General features: G+C 43.5%; 1 protein-coding gene across 2 annotated transcripts in view; it reads left to right on the top strand.

The window, feature by feature from the left end:
• PCSK5 (proprotein convertase subtilisin/kexin type 5) overlaps positions 1-17,958 on the top strand; it is a 456,163-nt gene that overhangs the window by 202,254 nt on the left and 235,951 nt on the right. For both annotated transcript variants that reach the window (XM_008691034.2, XM_040620237.1), the window contains exon 9: positions 4,176-4,276. In XM_008691034.2, coding sequence (XP_008689256.2) covers positions 4,176-4,276 — 101 coding nt within the window. The remainder of the gene's footprint in view (positions 1-4,175; positions 4,277-17,958) is intronic.

Genomic DNA, 17,958 nt, shown 5'->3' with positions numbered 1-17,958 from the left:
CTTAATAAATCAGCTTCTTCTGTTTTATTCATTGACACATTGAAGGTTTATTTTCTGCCTTTCTCCCCCATCACTGTGTTTGAAACAGCTTTTCTGGCACATTTCGAATCCAAATCGAACTCCACACCAGAAACAAATTCAACCTAACAGACAGTAGAATCATTTCGTGTTTTAAAAATATCTGTTCCGTTGCTCTTTTAACAGATAGGAGACAATATGGCACCTTCAAAATAAAACAGATCACAAGATATCAGGGAGACAGAAATTCTTAACTGCAGGGTCGCTATTACGCCTTGTCACTCATGGCCAAAGTCAAGCTGAGCTGAGGTTCCCTGGAGAATTTCCTCAACAGGCTGGAATAAAAGAGCCAATCAGCCCAACTAATGAAATGTGAAATCATAGGAAATAAGAGCTTAGGAGGAGAAAAAGCCATGGTTCTGCTCAGAGGGAATGGGACTAGACCTGAACAACACCCACCCCTGCTCACCGAACACAGGTGACATCCCTAACTTGGTGGCATCCCCGGAACCATCTGCTGCTCATCCTGAGACAGGCCGAACATCTCATTTGCTGAGCAAGACCGCGTTGATCTGGCTCGAGGCCTGGTGTCATCTCCTGTTTCCCTCACTCTGATGGACAGAGAGCACATTTTCTTGAGCAGTCTGAGAAGTTCTGAGGAGGAAAGTTCTGTTTCTGATTTGGGTAGCGAACCGAGAGAATTTGGAGCACACAGGATGTGCCCCCAGGATGGAAACCAAATTTTGAGCCTTGCTTTAAAACGGAATCGAAACTTACAGGCCTCTGTGGTTCCATTCTCACACGTAGAGCCTCCAGGCTCCGTGACGCGGGCCGAATGTTCCACGAAGCTTTGCTTCTAAATTGCGCTGTCGGAGTTTGCGTGCATGCGTTATGAATGGGGTCCCCCCCCCATGTGGTTCCAGTTTTCGGGACATCATTTTTCTTCAAGACGGCGTGCTCCGTGGTGGTCTTCGCCTTTTCATTCTAAAGAGAGACCTAAGAATTCCCTGATACGGCAGCTTCTCTTAATGATGAAAACCCTGCCTTAGATCTTTCCAGTAATTTACACCTAAATATTTCCACCAGTGGCAGTAACTTCCCCTTGAAATGACCCAGCTGGAATTTCTCCCCTGAAAGCAGCGTGAGAGGGAGGGAGGCTGCTTTTGTTTCTTTTCTCTCCGTTCCTTTTTCCCTTCCACTCTCCGGGGCCTTTCCCGCTCCACCCCCTTTTCACTCTTCTTTTCGCGACTCACATTTCATCGAGATACAGTGGTTGGAAAATAAATAAATGAGGGCGCAGTGCCGATCTGGAATTCCACACGCTCGGCCATATGAAGAGCACTTAACGTGTGGCCGGTGTTTGTATAGAGAAGTGCGGAGCAGCTTTCCACTTAAGCATACAGCATATACGTCCCTACCTGCTGACTCTATACGGGGGAGGCGTCTCGTGTCGCTGCCCCGACATCATAAAGATTTTATCGTTCACGTTTGGGCTTGGCCGGAGGTGGTTCTTTATTGGACTCAGAAACGTTACACACACTTGGGGTGTTTATTCTGGATGGGTTTCTGTGCACTGAAAGCGTCTGGTACAGCCGAAGCACGAGCAAAAGGAGCCAAGTGGGAAGACCTCGCGAAAAGTCTTGCATCCAGGCACAAGTCATCGAAAAAAAGAAAATTTGGCCAAGGAATGTGAGCGTGAGGGTGAGGTAAAATGAGAAGAATGCAGGCAGGGCCATCTCTCAACAACAGAGGATCTGAAGACTCGGAAACAGACTGCTTCTGGGGTGTTTATGCCTTTGTCTTAGGGACCAGGCCTTTGGAAAACCAGGCTGCGAACTTACCCGCGATTTCAAGTGCAGTAGGAGTACCTTTGCAACGGTCCAGCCGTCCCACTCCTGGTTATATATTCAGAAGAACCGAAAACAGGATTGCGAAGAGATCTTTGCGTCCCCGTGTTCTTTGCAGCATTATTCGCAACAGCCGAGAGAAGGAAGCCACCCAGATGTCCGTGGCTGGATGGATGAAGAGAGAAAATGTGGTAAATCCAGGCAATGAAATATTACGTGGCCTAAAAAGAAGGACATCTTGCCATATGCTACAACAAAATGAGACCTGAGGACATTATGCTAAGTGAAAGCCAGTCACACACACACACACACACACACACACACACAGAGACAAATACTATACAATTATGTTTATATGAGGTACCTAGAGTAGTTGAGCTCATAGGAACAAAAAATAGAATGCGGGTTACCAAAGGCTGGGAGGAGGGGAGAAAATGGGGAGTCGTTTAATGGGTAGGGTCTCATTCCTACAGGATGAAAATGTTCTAGAGATCTGTTGTACAGCAGCGTGCATATAGTTAACAATACTATACTGGACACTTCGAAGTTGTTAAAAGGGTAAATTTGTGTTACATGCTTTTTACCTCAACAAAACAAAACAAAAACAAAGAAATACCTTTTAAAGGCAACAATTAAAAATCCAGAAAGTTTCTTATGTAGAAGTGGGTAGGGCTCTGTTTACCCAGACATCTTGCCAGCATCCAACATGGAGGTTCAGAAGATGGCGCCCTAATCAGGTCTGTTAGTCAAGAAACACCCTCCCCTGCTTGCCAAACACACTGTCGGGGCTCTTGGCCACCATTCAGTTATTTAAGAAAAGAGGGTAAGGCTTGCCTCCTCTCTCCCACCACTATGTCTTTATGGTTCTATATATGTTTGTTCATTCTGCCACTTCTCGGGTATCAGTGCCTATCTGGTATGGATGGTCTGGTGACATTAAAAGTGTCAAAAGGAACAAAGAAAAGACAGTGAGAACCGATGGCCCTGTCTGAAACGAGGTCAGCCAGCGTGTCACTGTAGATCCATACCAGATAATTAGTGTCCATTCAGACATCCTCGGAGGCCCCTGAGGAAACTTTCAGGGGAGGGCTCATTTCTGAGGCGTTAGGCAGCACGGTCTTCCTGTGAAGATCAGATTTCTTTCCAAATCAACCAGTCTTCACACTCCTCTGGAAGGAAACACCTTAGAACAACAGGACTTTGTTTTCAGCTGCCTTTATCCCCCCACACCTTTCTGATGACCTTTCACCAGTTTTCCTATTTGTCTTGATGCCAAACAATGCTTAACCACTGTCTTCCAGTAACTTCAGTGAGAGCACCAGCTCATCTCACGAGGCCCGTGCGTTCCCAGCAGGAGTGCTATCAGCCCCAAGGAGGCAAAAGTTGATGCTTGTTGGGGAGGGAGGGTTTTTTTTAAAATCTTAGCTATTTCGCTGGTTTGCAAAATCTTACCTCAGAGTGTTTCATTTGTCTTGTTAAGGAGAATCTCGGTTTAACTTTTTCTCCCTGGGTGAAATGATCATGAAAGAAAGGTTAAAAAGCACGGCTCTTGCTGATGGGAATGTTATTTGGCCACAGCTGAAGTAAACTGGATTCAAACCAAGAGGAAAAAATGATCTAGTTCTCACATTCTGATTTCAAAAAATGGAGAAATGGCAAATCTCCTTCTGTAATATACCGGCAGCCACTTAGTGCTGTAACCGCCCCTCAACCTTGTTTTTGGTTTTCACGTTAAATCTTTGAGGAGGTCTTGGTTCTTCCATCAACATTTCTGTGGATGCTAAAAACCGATGTTCCTTGTACAGCAGAGCATGCCTTTGCTTAAAACCTACGCTTCTCCCAAGATAACCATTCTGGAAGGGCAGGGGCCGGACCGTGTGCTTTGACGCTTCCAATGCCTAGCTCGGTGTCTGGTGGTCGGTTCACCATATCTGATCATTAAAAATGTTGCGGTCATGAAAGAACTTCAGTTTTCACTAGAGCTGGGTCTGGGGTGAAGCCGTCAGGGGTTTGAGGGGTAAAACTGAAGGGCATATTTGCATAACCCATATGTTCCAAGCCAAAGACTCACCCTAGTCCTGACCCCAGTCTTAACAGAAGTGGAGTCCGATTTCCAACTGCTTCTGTTTTCAAAGCTGATTTACACAGACGGGTCTCTAGAAGTCATATAGTCACGGGAGCGCAGGAACAAGGAATTTAAAACCACTGTTTCAACACCCCTCCATTCTACTTTTATGAGTGAATTTCTTTCTACTTGCGTGTGACTCCCATGGACCCCAGAATCCTACATGTTTCATCTCTGTCTTCTAGATTACCACGGATCTGCGGCAGCGCTGCACGGACAACCACACCGGGACCTCGGCCTCGGCCCCCATGGCCGCGGGCATCATCGCGCTGGCCCTGGAAGCCAAGTAAGCCTTTATCTCCTTATGTCTCCGCTGACGACAGCCCCTCATCTCAAGGACAATTTACCCATCCCCTGTGATAGAATCCCTAGCACAAGAACCCAGAATAGAGCCTTCTAAATCCCACCTTTAAAACGCCAAAGATGAGAGTTTTAAAAAGAATTATTTTCCCTATATGAAGGGGAAAAAAAACACTTTTTTTTTTTTGGTTTTTATATCCTTAAAAAATCAAACTGTGTAATTACTTTATTATGGAGTCATAGTGCAAGCGTGCCAATTGGCTCCAACACTCTTGCCTTGTTGAGGTTTTTATTCTAGTCTGGGAATGTTCCTGTGAGTCTCAGAGCAGTCGGGGGCCCTTTCTCTGAGGAAGAGAGAAGCAGCTTAGATTCCATGACAACAGCGCTCCCTCTGGGGGACAGAATGTGTCAAGGTCATATGGCCAAAGTGCAGGGACAGGAACAACCCATCTACCTTTAATCTTGTTCAACGTGGTCAAATTCTGTGTCTGAAAGATCCCTTTGAAAGAGCAGTAGGTCTCCTCTCTTCTTGCCGTAAGCACCAACAGATTTGGTGCCTTAACTCTTTGATGTCACTGATTTTAATTCTTTCAAAACCTTCTACAGATCTACACTCTCTTACCCTCCATTTCAAAATCCAAAATGCCCAGAAAACTGAAAGTTCTTTTGCAAACTCGACACACAAACTCCTTGATGGCCAAGCTTGCGCCAAACTGGGTTTGAGGCCTTTTACGGCCTTTGTTGTGAAAATTCATGCATTTTACTGCAGAAATATGAATGGATTGGATTATGAGGTGCTGGCTTAGATCCCCCCCCCCCACTGGAAGTTTTGTGTCATATGTGCTCTGGATGCCATACCTGAAAAAATTTTGAATTCCAAACGCATCAGGTCCAAGGATTTTAGCAAAGGGACTGTGGGCCTGCACTCTGACACCCTCCTACAAGAGGACCATAAAAGCAACTGAAGTCATAACGTAAGTGTTTTTCCAAAAATAGCCTTGCACCCCTGCCCGAGGGAGGAAGGGAAAGATCCTTTGATTGAGTCGTACCCTGACGTACAGCAATAGCAGGTGACAGGAAAAGAGCACAAGAATCATGACGAGACTCGGGTACTTCAATGAGAAAGGTTCTGGCTCATTCTCAGTACGTTTACAGCTGCCCCTCTTTAAGGCAGGGACCTGTGTTAAGGCAGTCGGGCCTTAACGTAATGTGGAAAGAGCAAGTTATAAGCCATGGAAAGCCTTGGAGTAAGACAGGCAGAAGAACACAGCCCCGGATGTGGGCTGCCCCTGTCTGCACAGAACACTATAGCAAAATACCATATATGAAGTAGCTTATAAACAACAGACATCTATTTCCCCTTTTGGTGGAGGCCTGGAAGTCTAAAATCAAGATACTGGCAGATTCGGTGTCTGGTGAAGGCCACTTCCTAGGTAGGTCCCATGGCAGCAGGAAGGGGCATGGTAAGGGCGCTCTCTGGGGGCTCTTAGAAGGGTAGTAACCCCACTCATGAAGGCTCTACCCTCCCGATCTAATCACCTCCCAAAAGGCCCCACGTCCTAGTTCCATCACGATGGACAATAGGTTTCAACATACGAATTTTGTGGGGACAGAGACATTCAGGACGTAGCAGGTGTCGAGTCTCTTGTTGGCCTCTTGCCGAAGCATTGGTGCTAAGGGATGCCCAGCTTCCCACAAATGTGTGTACTTCTCCCTTTTTCATGAGGTTAAATATTAATCATTTCAGCATATTATGTCTTTTAAAGTGGTGAAAGTTGGGGTGTAGCAGAAAACTTGCCCTTACCCTATTAAATTCTCACGTGACAACTTTTCACTGGGCAGTTCTGACCCCGGAAGTCTCCACTCATTGTCTGTTTTTAAGTGGGTCACTGTTGATGGGATTTTTGAAAATACGTTGTTTTCATCCTGAAATTCTGGGGTGTTTCTCAGGAGTATTTTCTGATGCACAAAATATTGAAGGGAAAAAAAGGTCAGGAATTTCTCCTGCACCTCCCCATTCCCCCCCAAAAAACAGTTGTCATCTCAAACTGAGCAACCAAGTGCCCTGTCTGTGGCTATAGCCCTACGCCATGCTCAGTTCCTCGGGATATTACTATAAAACTAAGATTTCAACAATTCTTTTGACCACTATTTAAGCTCAAATGGAAAATCCTATGTTTGGGCCCCAAAGAACCCACTTAGTTGGATGAGTTCGCTCTGGGGCTGGGAACACCCTGAAAGTCTTCATCTGTTTTCTCTTTCTTTGCATTTTGAGTATTTTTAAAGACTCATTTTTGCCACAACTGCGACGGGTGGAAGGAAGGTTGCGGGAGACTCTACCTGGAAAACTCCACCATAGGTTAAGATTTTAAGCAGTACAGTTTGATCATGGGGCCAGAGTAGATGGTCAGTCGTTTGATAAAATAAGAAAGGATAAGCCTGGCCTCTTAACGCCATTGGCTTGTTCTACAGGCCCACCTTTGCCTCTGAGTGAAGGTGGAGGTGAGGAGAAAGACATCTGAGTATTAAAAGAATGGGTCAGACTTGGATGACCAACTGGGGTCAATAAGCCGTGAGCCTCTCGCGTGAGTAAGACGTGTGTGGAACTAAGAAATCGGAGCCAGGAGCTCGAATGACAGCACGCGGAGGCTGAAGTTGTTCAAGCGCTAAGCCTAAGCCTTGCAAACACACCTCACGCGCTCAGCAGCCCCCGCACCCCCTCCCCGGGGATCTCCCCTTATCCTAGTACTTAACACCACTTGGACCTTGGTATTTGGAGATTCAGCCTCTCCTCTCACAAGCTGAGAAGTCTGATCTACAAGACAGTCCCTCGAAAGGGGAGAGGAGAGAGAGGCAGAGCGAGGCCAAGTTACGCCCCAGGATACTGCCACACTTGAGACCCGCGTCCCCCGCTCAGGTCATTGAGGACCGATGAGGCTCAGCGTTGGCGTGAAGAACCCCTGCTTACTGGCATGGCCCAACTCTTCATGCCCTTGAGGGAAGCAGCCTCGCTTCTCGTAGGGTCACTCGATTGCAGTCTGTACCCCGGGAACGCTCCCAGCTCCCGAGCGCCCCGCAGCCTGCTTTCTTTGCATCAGCAGGTGCTGGCCTGCATCGGTAGAAGAGTAGATCGTTCTCGGGGCTGCTGCAGCCGTTGGCCTCGCTGCCATTCTGATCCTGCTTGCTCCCCTCCCCTCAAAGCTTTTACCCTAAACAAAGAAAAAAAAACCCAAAAACACCTTCTTAGGAATCTAAGAGAAAAGAAAACAAAAACAGATACAAAGCAGAGAGACAGATCAGCTTCAAGTGTGCAGATCTCTTACCCCCGCTCAACAAAAGCTTGGGCATGAGTGAACTCCGCTGTGACAGCTCAGGGGACAGACCCCTCCCACCCCCCGCCCTCCTCTTCCCACGAGTGTGTGAGATCGTGTGTTGTAACAGACTGCACCGTAGCACACCCCAGACCCTCAGGTACGAGGGTTCTCCTCCCAAGACCGGAAGGATTCTGAGAGCCTCTAAAACGCCGCCGCCGTTCCCGCTTTTCCTGGGTTGGAGCCTCTTCTCTCCAGCTGCCTCTGACAGCCTGATCGCACACTTCGCCTTTCTAGTAAATCCGGCACTTTTCCTTCTGCCGCCAAAGATGTTGCCAGGGCACCGAACGCTGTACATTTCTTACCTTTCGAAAAACTGTAAGCGGTGTCAGAATAAGAGAAAAAAACTGTGCTCTTAAAAGAGGGGGGCACACTTTTTGTGTTGGGGTGCTCGTGTCACGTATGTATGAGTTCAGAGGTTTATACTATTTCAGGTTTTGGAGGTTTGTGGATTTGGGAGGAACTATCGGGTTTTTCAGTGAAGCGAAGAGGGAATATGTAATCAGTGATTACGAGTGAACTAATTATCATTTGGGCCGTTGCTTCTTCAAGTGATGTGTTTCTGTATGGCCTAACTCAGAAAGTTCTAGTAAAATGAGTGTCCTTAAATGAAGAAAGTAGTGGAACATGACTAACAGGTTTAGGTAAGCAGCCTACAAGAACACCAGGTCACGTGTATAAAGAGCCTTGCATCTTGATGCTAACATATACATTCTAGTTTTCTAGCCCCCTGGGAAGAGAAAAGACAGCTGTTAGCAAGTGATGTGTCCTATAAAATGGTTTATAAAACAAAAATTGAAATAATTGATATTCATAAAAATATACTGTTTCGATTCTTTTTTTTTTTTTTGAAGACTTTGAGAGAGAGAGCATGAGCAGGGGGAGGGGCAGAGGAAGAAGGAGAAGCAGGCTCCCCGCCGAGCAGAGAGCCCAATGTGGGACCCTGAGATCATGACCTGAGCCAGAGGCAGACACTTAACTGACTGAGCCACCCAGGCGCCCCTACCGTTCAGTTTCTTATATTGTGTTTTACTGAAAGTTTCCCTGACCTGTGTCTGTAACTATCAGCAACAAGAAGCTGGTTTAATGGAGTCTTTTTTGTATGTTCAGTTCCCAGCATTAGCTCAGGACATTCAAAATTTAAGTTTACCAAAGAAACCTTTTGGCCTTAAGTTGCAAATGGTCTTTCATTGGAAATCTGAATAATATGTATTCAGCAACCCAGAAATGTTGCACAGTGAATGGTCAATAAAAGGGACTGAGTCGGGTAGCAATTTCTAAAATGATTTAGGACTTTGAGAAGGAGGCTACTGATACATAGAATATTCCATAAATCCTTGTTTTAAGTGACCTAGAAGCGTTTTCCTCAGATTTCATATCTCAGGGGCCTCAGGGATACCTTCCTTTGAGAACATCTCCTGTATCTGGACCTAACTTCAGGAAATACACAAATTGGGGTGGCAGCAGTCATTCTGTACTAGAAATACACCTGGAATATATTAAATATTTGCTGCTTCTGGTTTGCTGGCTCGGTAGCTCCTTGGGCTACTGTACACACTTCTCTAGGTAGGCTAGATTACCTCTCTGTTCTCCCCTAGTTCAAAGGTATTGTTGGAACATATATACGTGTTTGAAGAACACAGGTTATAGAATGTATAGAGAGAGAATATAGTACTAAGTAACTTAGTTTATTGTTGTACTACAGATGTTTTTGTATGTATTCTCTTCCAAACGAGGCTTAAATTCCTTGAGACCAAGGATTGTACCCTGCAGTATTTATTTCTATGCATATAACAAAGATCTAGTTCATACTTTAAAAAAAAAGCATCATATTAGATGCTAAGTGAATTAGGCAGGACATAATTCAAATATTTGTAAAAACATGTCACTTGCTTTCAGTTTACACTAACATATATTCACAAAATGTTTAAGAAAGCCAATGCAATCATTTTGGGGGAGCATGCAGGCTTTGGCCAGAAAGAGAAATGGCCAGCCTCCATGATCCAACTTGGAACATTGGCTCCACGACACTTTTATATCCTCTGTGACATCTAAGCACAGTGTTTTGCAAAAGGTCATTTCCACACAAACATTAGCTCAGTCTGTCTAGTTCAACCTCCTTATTTTTTGTACCAGGGAAACGAGGTGAACAGAATTGCTCAATTTCATGTATTCATTATTTTTATCCTTCAGTTCCTCTCACTGGTGTTGATTAGTGTCTTCTCCCCACGCCACCTCAAACCTCCCCTTACCCAGTTTACTTATTGTTCCTTAGAACCGAGCTTAACTCGGGTAAAATAAAGACATGATGTTATTCCCTCCCTTAGCTTCCAAGAGAAGCCCCTCTCCCTTTGATCTTTAGTGGAAGGGATAATGTGAGACATGGAAAGGTCATTGTGTGAAGAATTAAAGATGTGCTGAGCCCCAAGATGATTCACACCATATGCTGTTGATTTCAGAAAAACCATCCTGAAAATTCTTTTCTCGGGAAATTAAACTTACCGTCTGCATTTCTTATAAACCTACAAAGTCCATCTGTATAAATGGTATGCAGTTCCCCCTGATCCATCACTGTATGCCTTTGCTCTACCTTTCATTATAAGCTCTGTCTCACCTATGTATGTTTCCAATGGAGGAAAAATAGGAGGAAATGCTCCAAATGTTTGACATTCGATTATTACGAGAAGTTAATACCTGGGAAAGTTGAGATGGTGCCTGGAGTTTTTAAGAAGCTGACTTACAGTAACTCATGGAGGGGCTTCAGAGATCTAGAACTGACCATCTTGCAGGGAGGCCCATAGAAGAAGGACTCGATAGACATACACATTTCTAAATATTGCGGTTAGCATCTTAGGCCTGATAGCTTGTAAACTCTTCTTATCTTCTTTGTCTTGTCTTAATTAAAAACACATTTCAGGATAAAATGTTCCATCAGAAATTCTCCCAAGGGCCACATTCCCCTGCACGAAATGCAGCAGTGGGCGGGGCGGCAAATGCATTTGGTTGTTGGGGTAAAAGAGCAGAGAACATACCAACTCTTTCCTTTTAGGAGCGTGTTACTTACTTCACTTAGAACTTCAGAAAGACATGCACAAAGAGTGGGAATACAGGCCATGTGCCCAGAGTCTGCAGAATTACAAGGGTAAGGACAGAGTGAACACTGTCCCTTTGCCCCCATACTCTCAGAGTTTCTTGAGTACTGCAGTGTTGTAGTTTGGGCTTAGCGTTTAGCTGAGATTTCTGGCATGAAGGGCTGGGATCCGTAGCATGAGGAGGGTGGAGAGACTTAAAATGTGATCAGGGAGGAGAGCTGAAGAGGTTCGTGAGGTAAAAACAGCGCACATTCCCACTTGAGGCCCGGCGGACAGAGAAGGGATGTACTGTCCTGGATGATTCCCTATAGCGAAATAATTGTAACCAGACCCACAGAGCAGTTAGCGTGGGCCTTCTGCCAGCACCGTGCATGAAAATAGCTTTGTTATGTCTACACACACACAGACAATACACGGTGTCCTCTAGCACTTTCCGAGTTCAAATTATGTGGAAGCCAATTTTCACTGGACTCGACTTTGTACCTAACTAGTGGTTAATGGCTTAAAACAATGGAGCTTCCAGAGGTGTCCTGTATTGCTGGGATAGCCCCGGGCAGGAGGCTCCTTCGCCTTGTAGCGTCTTGAGATTTAGCCCGATGTTTTCTATCCCCTTCCTGAGGTGAGGAAACGAAGAAGAGATGGATAGTTGAGTCCCCGGGAGACTGACAGAGAAGCGATCAGGTGATTGTTAGCCGCTGCCTTTGCTTAGCTTTATTTTCAAAAATAGATGACTCGCTGAACGTATTTTGCTCTTATTACTGTAATAATAAAGATTGCGTCTTAAGAAGAGTAGTTCTCGGTTTAGTTGCAATCCCCAGCATTTTTTCTTGCCAGGCGTCATCTCTTACATTAGAAATGTCTCACGTTAGAAATGTCTCATTTGTGATTTCACCTAGGCAGGATCACTTGAAGATTGAAGTGGGAAAGACCCTTCCGGTGTCCTCTGGGATTTGACTCCTTTTATAGTAATTATATCATTATCTATAATATGCCAACCTCTCCACCATCTTGACAAGAATTCCATCTCAAAGGACACCATGCCTGAGAAATCTATAAACAATGATACCACGTTGAGAAAATAACAATGTAGAAAGCTTCCCTTGGTTTAAGCCGGGGGGGCCGGGGGGCAGTGGTAGTGTGTGAGAAGGGATTTTGGAAGGAAACTTCTAATATCATTTTTCTCATCTTTGAAAAGTGTGTAAAGAGAATATGGGTGTTGGTAACGTTGAGCTTAGATGGAATCATCCATCCATTCAGTAGATGTGTATTAATGGTCTACTCGTTGTCAGTTCCTACACTAGACATTGTGAATTGAATGGTGGGTTGACAGACATGGAATTTTTGTCCTCGCAAACCAAATGATAAGTACTAAGAACAACACAGTGTAGAGTAATGGAGAGTAATTTGATGAAGGGAGCCATTTTATCTCGAGTGATAATGGAGAGACCTTTTGGAAGAGGTGACATTTTAGCTGAGACCTGAAATAGAAGAAGGCTCACGGGTAGAGAGCTGCACTGAGCATTGCAGGGGGAGGGAGGAGCAAGTTGGGAAGACCTCGTAGTTGGAACAAGGTTACTGGGTTTGAGAAATAGGAAGATATGCGTGGCTAGTGTGAGCTGAGGGTTTGGAAAAGTCCAGATCACATAGGGCATCATAGTAAGTAAGCATGATAGAGGTCTATGGAATCTTTTAAGGAGGGAGACATGATTTGATTAAAATTTGTAAAGCTCATTCCAGCTTCTCTTTTAAGAACTCTTGGTGTAGGAGCAAAGCAGGTACCATTCCGGCAGCTAGTACCATAGTTCAGGAGAGATTAGGGTAGCCTGGTCAGGAGGGTGATGATGGAGACAGAAAGAAGTGGATAGATCTGATCCAGCAAACAGGGAATGAATTACAATAACGTGCTTTAGGGGAAAAGAAAAACTCAAGGCTGAGGTCTAGTTCCTTAGTGGAGCTCTTGGGTAGATTGTGTCCCAGTTATTGAAATAGATACCCTTTATTCTTTCCATGGGATTCGGAGGATTAAAAGAAGCATAAACACCCATGGGACTAGATCTCTGGGCCTCCGGGTCTTGGAACAAAATCCATAGCCAGTAGCCAGTTTCTCTTAGAATTACTGGCTGTGCTTTGGTGCGTCGTCTCCCCCAGTAATTTATTACTTAAATCTTAGAAAATGGTTTTCACTAAGATCAAGGTTGTTATAAATGACTGAGACAATTTACATTTTAGAAGGAGAGAAAAGAAGGAATAGGGATTTATTTACATTATAAATTGCTCATCTACCTCCACGTCCTTTCATTTAAATAAGGCGTTAGTAGCAAATCGACTTTCATGCAGTTACCCCGTAAGATTGCTTAGAACACGGTTAGTGGGTTCTTTAAGAAGTATGTAAAATTTAGTATTTAAATTTATTCTCTTGAGGGTTTGTGGATTTTATTCATTGCCTAGAAATTTTTGTTCTTGATAGTGTCTATGGTAACACCCCAAATACTATCAAATATAATTTTTCTTGCTAAGAATAAAAGAAGCTGCTTCCCCCCCCGCCCGGGTCCGTTATAGTTTCGCACCATAGTTTGCTGACTTAATCACTTTAATCAAAGCATATTTCAGAACATTCTGCAAAGTGACTTACTGTATGGCTTCATCAAATATCACTGTCTTTGTATTTGAACATTCTCAGATATATTCCTCAACTCTGTATTGATATGCAGTTAAAACTCAACCCTCTTTTTACACCAGGTCTTCCTGAGTTTTCAATCGGTCTTATATATGGTCACGTTATCTTAACCTCTAATTGTTTTTTACTTGTATATTTTTGTGTCATTTGTTCAGAAGAAGATAATTGTTCCTAGTGACACTATTATTATTTTGTGTTTAGCTGATTCCAGCATTCTTTTTACTCTGTTTTTGAAGAATCATAATATATTTTGCCATCAGTATGAGAGAAATGTAAAGAAGAGAAGTGGAAATGACAGACTAGCATGCAAGATTTATTCATTCTGACCTCAGCAAGTCGACGATGGCATTTGATTTATCAAAAGCTCGAAGCAACAAATTCGTAGTGAAGTAACCTGGGCTACCCAGAAAACAACCTGCACACAAAAAGAAAGACATTTTGTGTGTAGAAGATTGGCTTATTTCTTGCCATCTTGGATTTTCGTTTCTCTCTTTGTGATGATTCTGGACCTTACTGAGTAACCCTACGTGTGACTAAGGTGAAGTAAAGTTCTGTGTTCTTTACATATCCCGGAAAAACAATATTCCTGTGAAGCCTGGTAGTGTCTTTCTAACCCGTAAAGTCATAATACCCCCGACCGCAATATGCCGGATGGGATATTCTTGCCATTGACCTCACTTGAGTGTGGAAAGAGTGCATCAGAGGGCAAAAAGGTAAAATCAAAAAATAAAATGATGGAAAATAAAAACAGCAGTCAGCATTCACAGAACGCTTGCTCTGTGCCAAATACTGAGCTGTGTGCTCTCCTTGGTTATCTTACTTAGTCCTCAAAGCAGTGCTATAAGATAGGCATTAGCTCCCTATTTCAGATGTGGGAAGCAGCTTACAACTTTATCCAGGTGGCAAGCGGTAGATCTAGAAATGGAACTCAAGGTGACGTGCCACCAGAACGCACTATTACACCACATCAGCTTTCTGCTGTAGGAGCTGTAACAAAACAGGCTTAATTGCAAATGGCTGCCATGAAGTGTAAGGGCCATGAGTATAGAGAAGGGTGACAAAACTTTGAATAGGGATGATTGAGGAGGACTTTATAGAAAAAGAGGGATTCTATACTCTGAAGATTATTTTTTTTTTCAGCTTTAGTATGTATGAGTCATACAGAATCTTGTTTAAAAATGTAGATTTTGGGGCGCCTGGGTGGCACAGCGGTTAAGCGTCTGCCTTCAGCTCAGGGCGTGATCCCGGCGTTATGGGATCGAGCCCCACATCAGGCTCCTCTGCTGGGAGCCTGCTTCTTCCTCTCCCACTCCCCTTGCTTGTGTTCCCTCTCTCACTGGCTGTCTCTCTCTCCATCAAATAAATAAATAAAATCTTTGAAAAAAAAAATGTAGATTTTGAGGGCACCTATCTGGCTCAGTCGGCAGAGCATCTGACTCTTGATCTCGGGATTGTGAGTTCAAGCCCCATGTTGGGTGTTGAGATTACTTAAAAATAAAATCTTTTTTTTTAAAAGCAGATTTTGAAGCCCTCCATATAGTTTGGGTGATTCAATCACAAGTGGTCCATAGATCACAGGAAGAAACCCCTCCCTCCCTAGCCAGTAGGTGTCTTCAAAGTGAGTGTGTACGGTAGCCCCAGTAGCACCAAGAACAATATTGGGCACATAGTAGGCAATCAGATATTCACATAATGAGGGACTCAATCCGTGGAGAGAAGGAAGTCTCCTTTAGTTATTCAAAAGTATGAATAGGTATCTATTTAGGTAGCTGTAGTTAGAGGGGTATAAATGCCAACAAATTTAGTTTTAACTCTACATGTTGACTGATTCATTCAAGAAATACTTAATTGAGTCATGCTTGTTACCATCATCTCTTTCTTTTGAAACACTTTTTTCCCCATCTCAGAAATTGTGATACACTTACAGTCATGGTTGCAATCTTTAGCCTCAGGATTCTGATGTAACTCCATGTGGGTCTGGCACCGTGCTTAGAACTAGAATACACATATGAGCAGGACATGGATGCTCCATGCCTCAGATGCCAGGATGGCAGGTTCACCCCAAATGCATGTGATGCTTTGAACCTGGCTCCCAGAGAACATGCATTCCAGCTAAGGGAGGCATAGAAGTTCATTACATCTGACACTGAGTGCTCTGAAAGAAAAAATAAAGGATGATACTGGGCTAGAAAGTGCTGGTGGGCTAAGAGTAGGGAAGGGTGCATAACGGCAAACAAGGAAAGGATTAGGTAGGGCCACCAACGAGATGATAGCATTTTTGCTGAATGCGGAGACATAAAGGTGATCGAACTTAAATTTGCTTTCTTTTTTTTTTTTATTATGTTAGTCACCATACAGTACATCCCTGGTTTTTGATGTAAAGTTCGATGATTCATTAGTTGCGTATAACACCCAATGCGCCAGGCAATACGTGCCCTCCTTACTACCCATCACCAGCCCATCCCATTCTCCCACCCCCCTCCCCTCCGAAGTCTTCAGTTTGTTTCTCAGAGCTTTCTATGAGTTTTTACTGAGTTATCGTTTGCAGCATTAACTGAGTTTCATCCTTTTTTATCCAATGGTGCTTGAAATCATGACCAAACCTTAGGTAACAGAAGGCCAAATGAAAAGGAGAAATAATCCGTATTTTTTTATTTCTACCAAATATGCCCATACATGATTGAAAACTCGACATCCCTTCAAAGTTTAAAATTGTTCATCCAGAATCCAGTGAAAGCTTTAATTATCTATTTTTTTTTCATGTTTAGAGGAGGGTAGGGGCAGAGGGAGAGAGAGAGAGAATCTTAAGCAGGCTCCACGCCCAGTGCAGAGCCAAATGCAGGGCTTGATCTCACAACCCCAAGATCATGACCTGAGCTGAAACCATGAGTTGGATGCTTAACTGACTGAACCACCCAGGCGCTCCTTAATTTTCTATTTTTGGTGGGCACACTAGTTTATCTGAAGAACTCGGTACACAACCCAGGGAACGTTGGGAGGAGGGAGGAGAATTGAGGGAGATTGAAGGCAGCCTCTCAGAGGAGTCTGCTTGTTATTTGGCTATGGGAAACCTTTATAACCAACCTGAAAGAGTATAAGAGGGAGCTTCCTGGAGAGAGCATGATCTGGGAGTGATCGTATTAGTCATGCTGCATTCTTACTCATCGCTCTGAATTTAGGTGCCATTGGAGTTGACATCTAATAGCCTCATTGCCATAGCAGATGTATTCAATTCTATAATTTTCATTGTGCTAAAACTCTCCATTATAGGCAACGCCATATCTGAAATATAAAATACTTGTGATCAGTTTGTCTGAGAAATCATAACATTGGAAGGTTGCCCAGAGACCATCTGGTCTGTAGAGATGCTATTTAGCGAGAGTGTTCAAGAATCACCAGGCAAAGGAGAATACTATTGGTAATGTAATGTAGGTTATTTTAAAAATAGAGGTTGTTGTTTGTTTGTTTTAATTTTTAAGTGGCTTATTTGGAAATTATGTATTATTTTGGTATAAAATTTTCTCGATTGTATGAAATGATCCTGTCCTGGTTTGGCAAAATTAAGTTACCAATCTTCCATTGATTTCATTTGCACTAAAATATTTGACACTGAAAGATCCCAAAAGAGCAAACCCATCACCACCAATATTGTTAGCAGTAGAACCATTTAAAAATTAGATTATTATCACCAAAATAATACATATCCATTGTAAAAAAAAAAAAAAGAGAGAGAGAGAGAGAGAATATAAAGCACACAGAAATATAGAAACAAAAATCAAAAGTCTCCCTACACAACTTTCAGCAACTCAGCAACTGTTTTATGCTATTTCCTACTTTATTATACGTCTTCAATCTGTCTGTCACCTTCCCTTCAGATCCTGTTGTTCATTTGGTCTCCCCTCCTCCGTTAGTTTTTTACCATCCATTTTAACTACATAATGCTTTGTCTGACACGGTCAAGCAATATTAGAATCAAGAAGGTTTTAGGTCGGGGCGCCTGGGTGGCACAGCGGTTAAGCGTCTGCCTTCGGCTCAGGGCGTGATCCCGGCGTTATGGAATCGAGCCCCACATCAGGCTCCTCCGCTATGAGCCTGTTTCTTCCTCTCCCACTCCCCCTGCTTGTGTTCCCTCTCTCACTGGCTGTCTCTATCTCTGTCGAATAAATAAAATCTTTAAAAAAAAAAAAAAGGTTTTAGGTCATTGTGGGTGATATTCTCTGTCTACTTGTTGGAAATTGGGCATTGAGAAATTCCTGAATTTTAGGAACTAATATTCAAATTGAATTTCAGACACGTGGTTCCAGGTCACTGAAAAGGGTTGTAACACTGTGACTCCTCTACAAATCACGTACTAATCTTTTTTGTTGTTAACGTTTTTCTCATTGGTGTATGCTCCATGTATTACCCCGGCCATAGTTATTACAGGTATTTTATCAATTTGTCATTTGCTTTCAAGTTTGCTTCAGATCGTTTTGACAGAGGGGACTTGTCTCTTTATTCTTTCATTATTATTAGTCAATTATCTGTG

The sequence above is a fragment of the Ursus maritimus genome, unplaced genomic scaffold (genome assembly GCF_017311325.1).
Source record: "Ursus maritimus isolate PB19 unplaced genomic scaffold, ASM1731132v1 scaffold_34, whole genome shotgun sequence".
Classification (NCBI taxonomy): domain Eukaryota; kingdom Metazoa; phylum Chordata; class Mammalia; order Carnivora; family Ursidae; genus Ursus; species Ursus maritimus.
The sequence above is the reverse complement of the archived record's forward strand: the minus strand, read 5'-3'. Positions and strand labels throughout refer to the sequence as shown.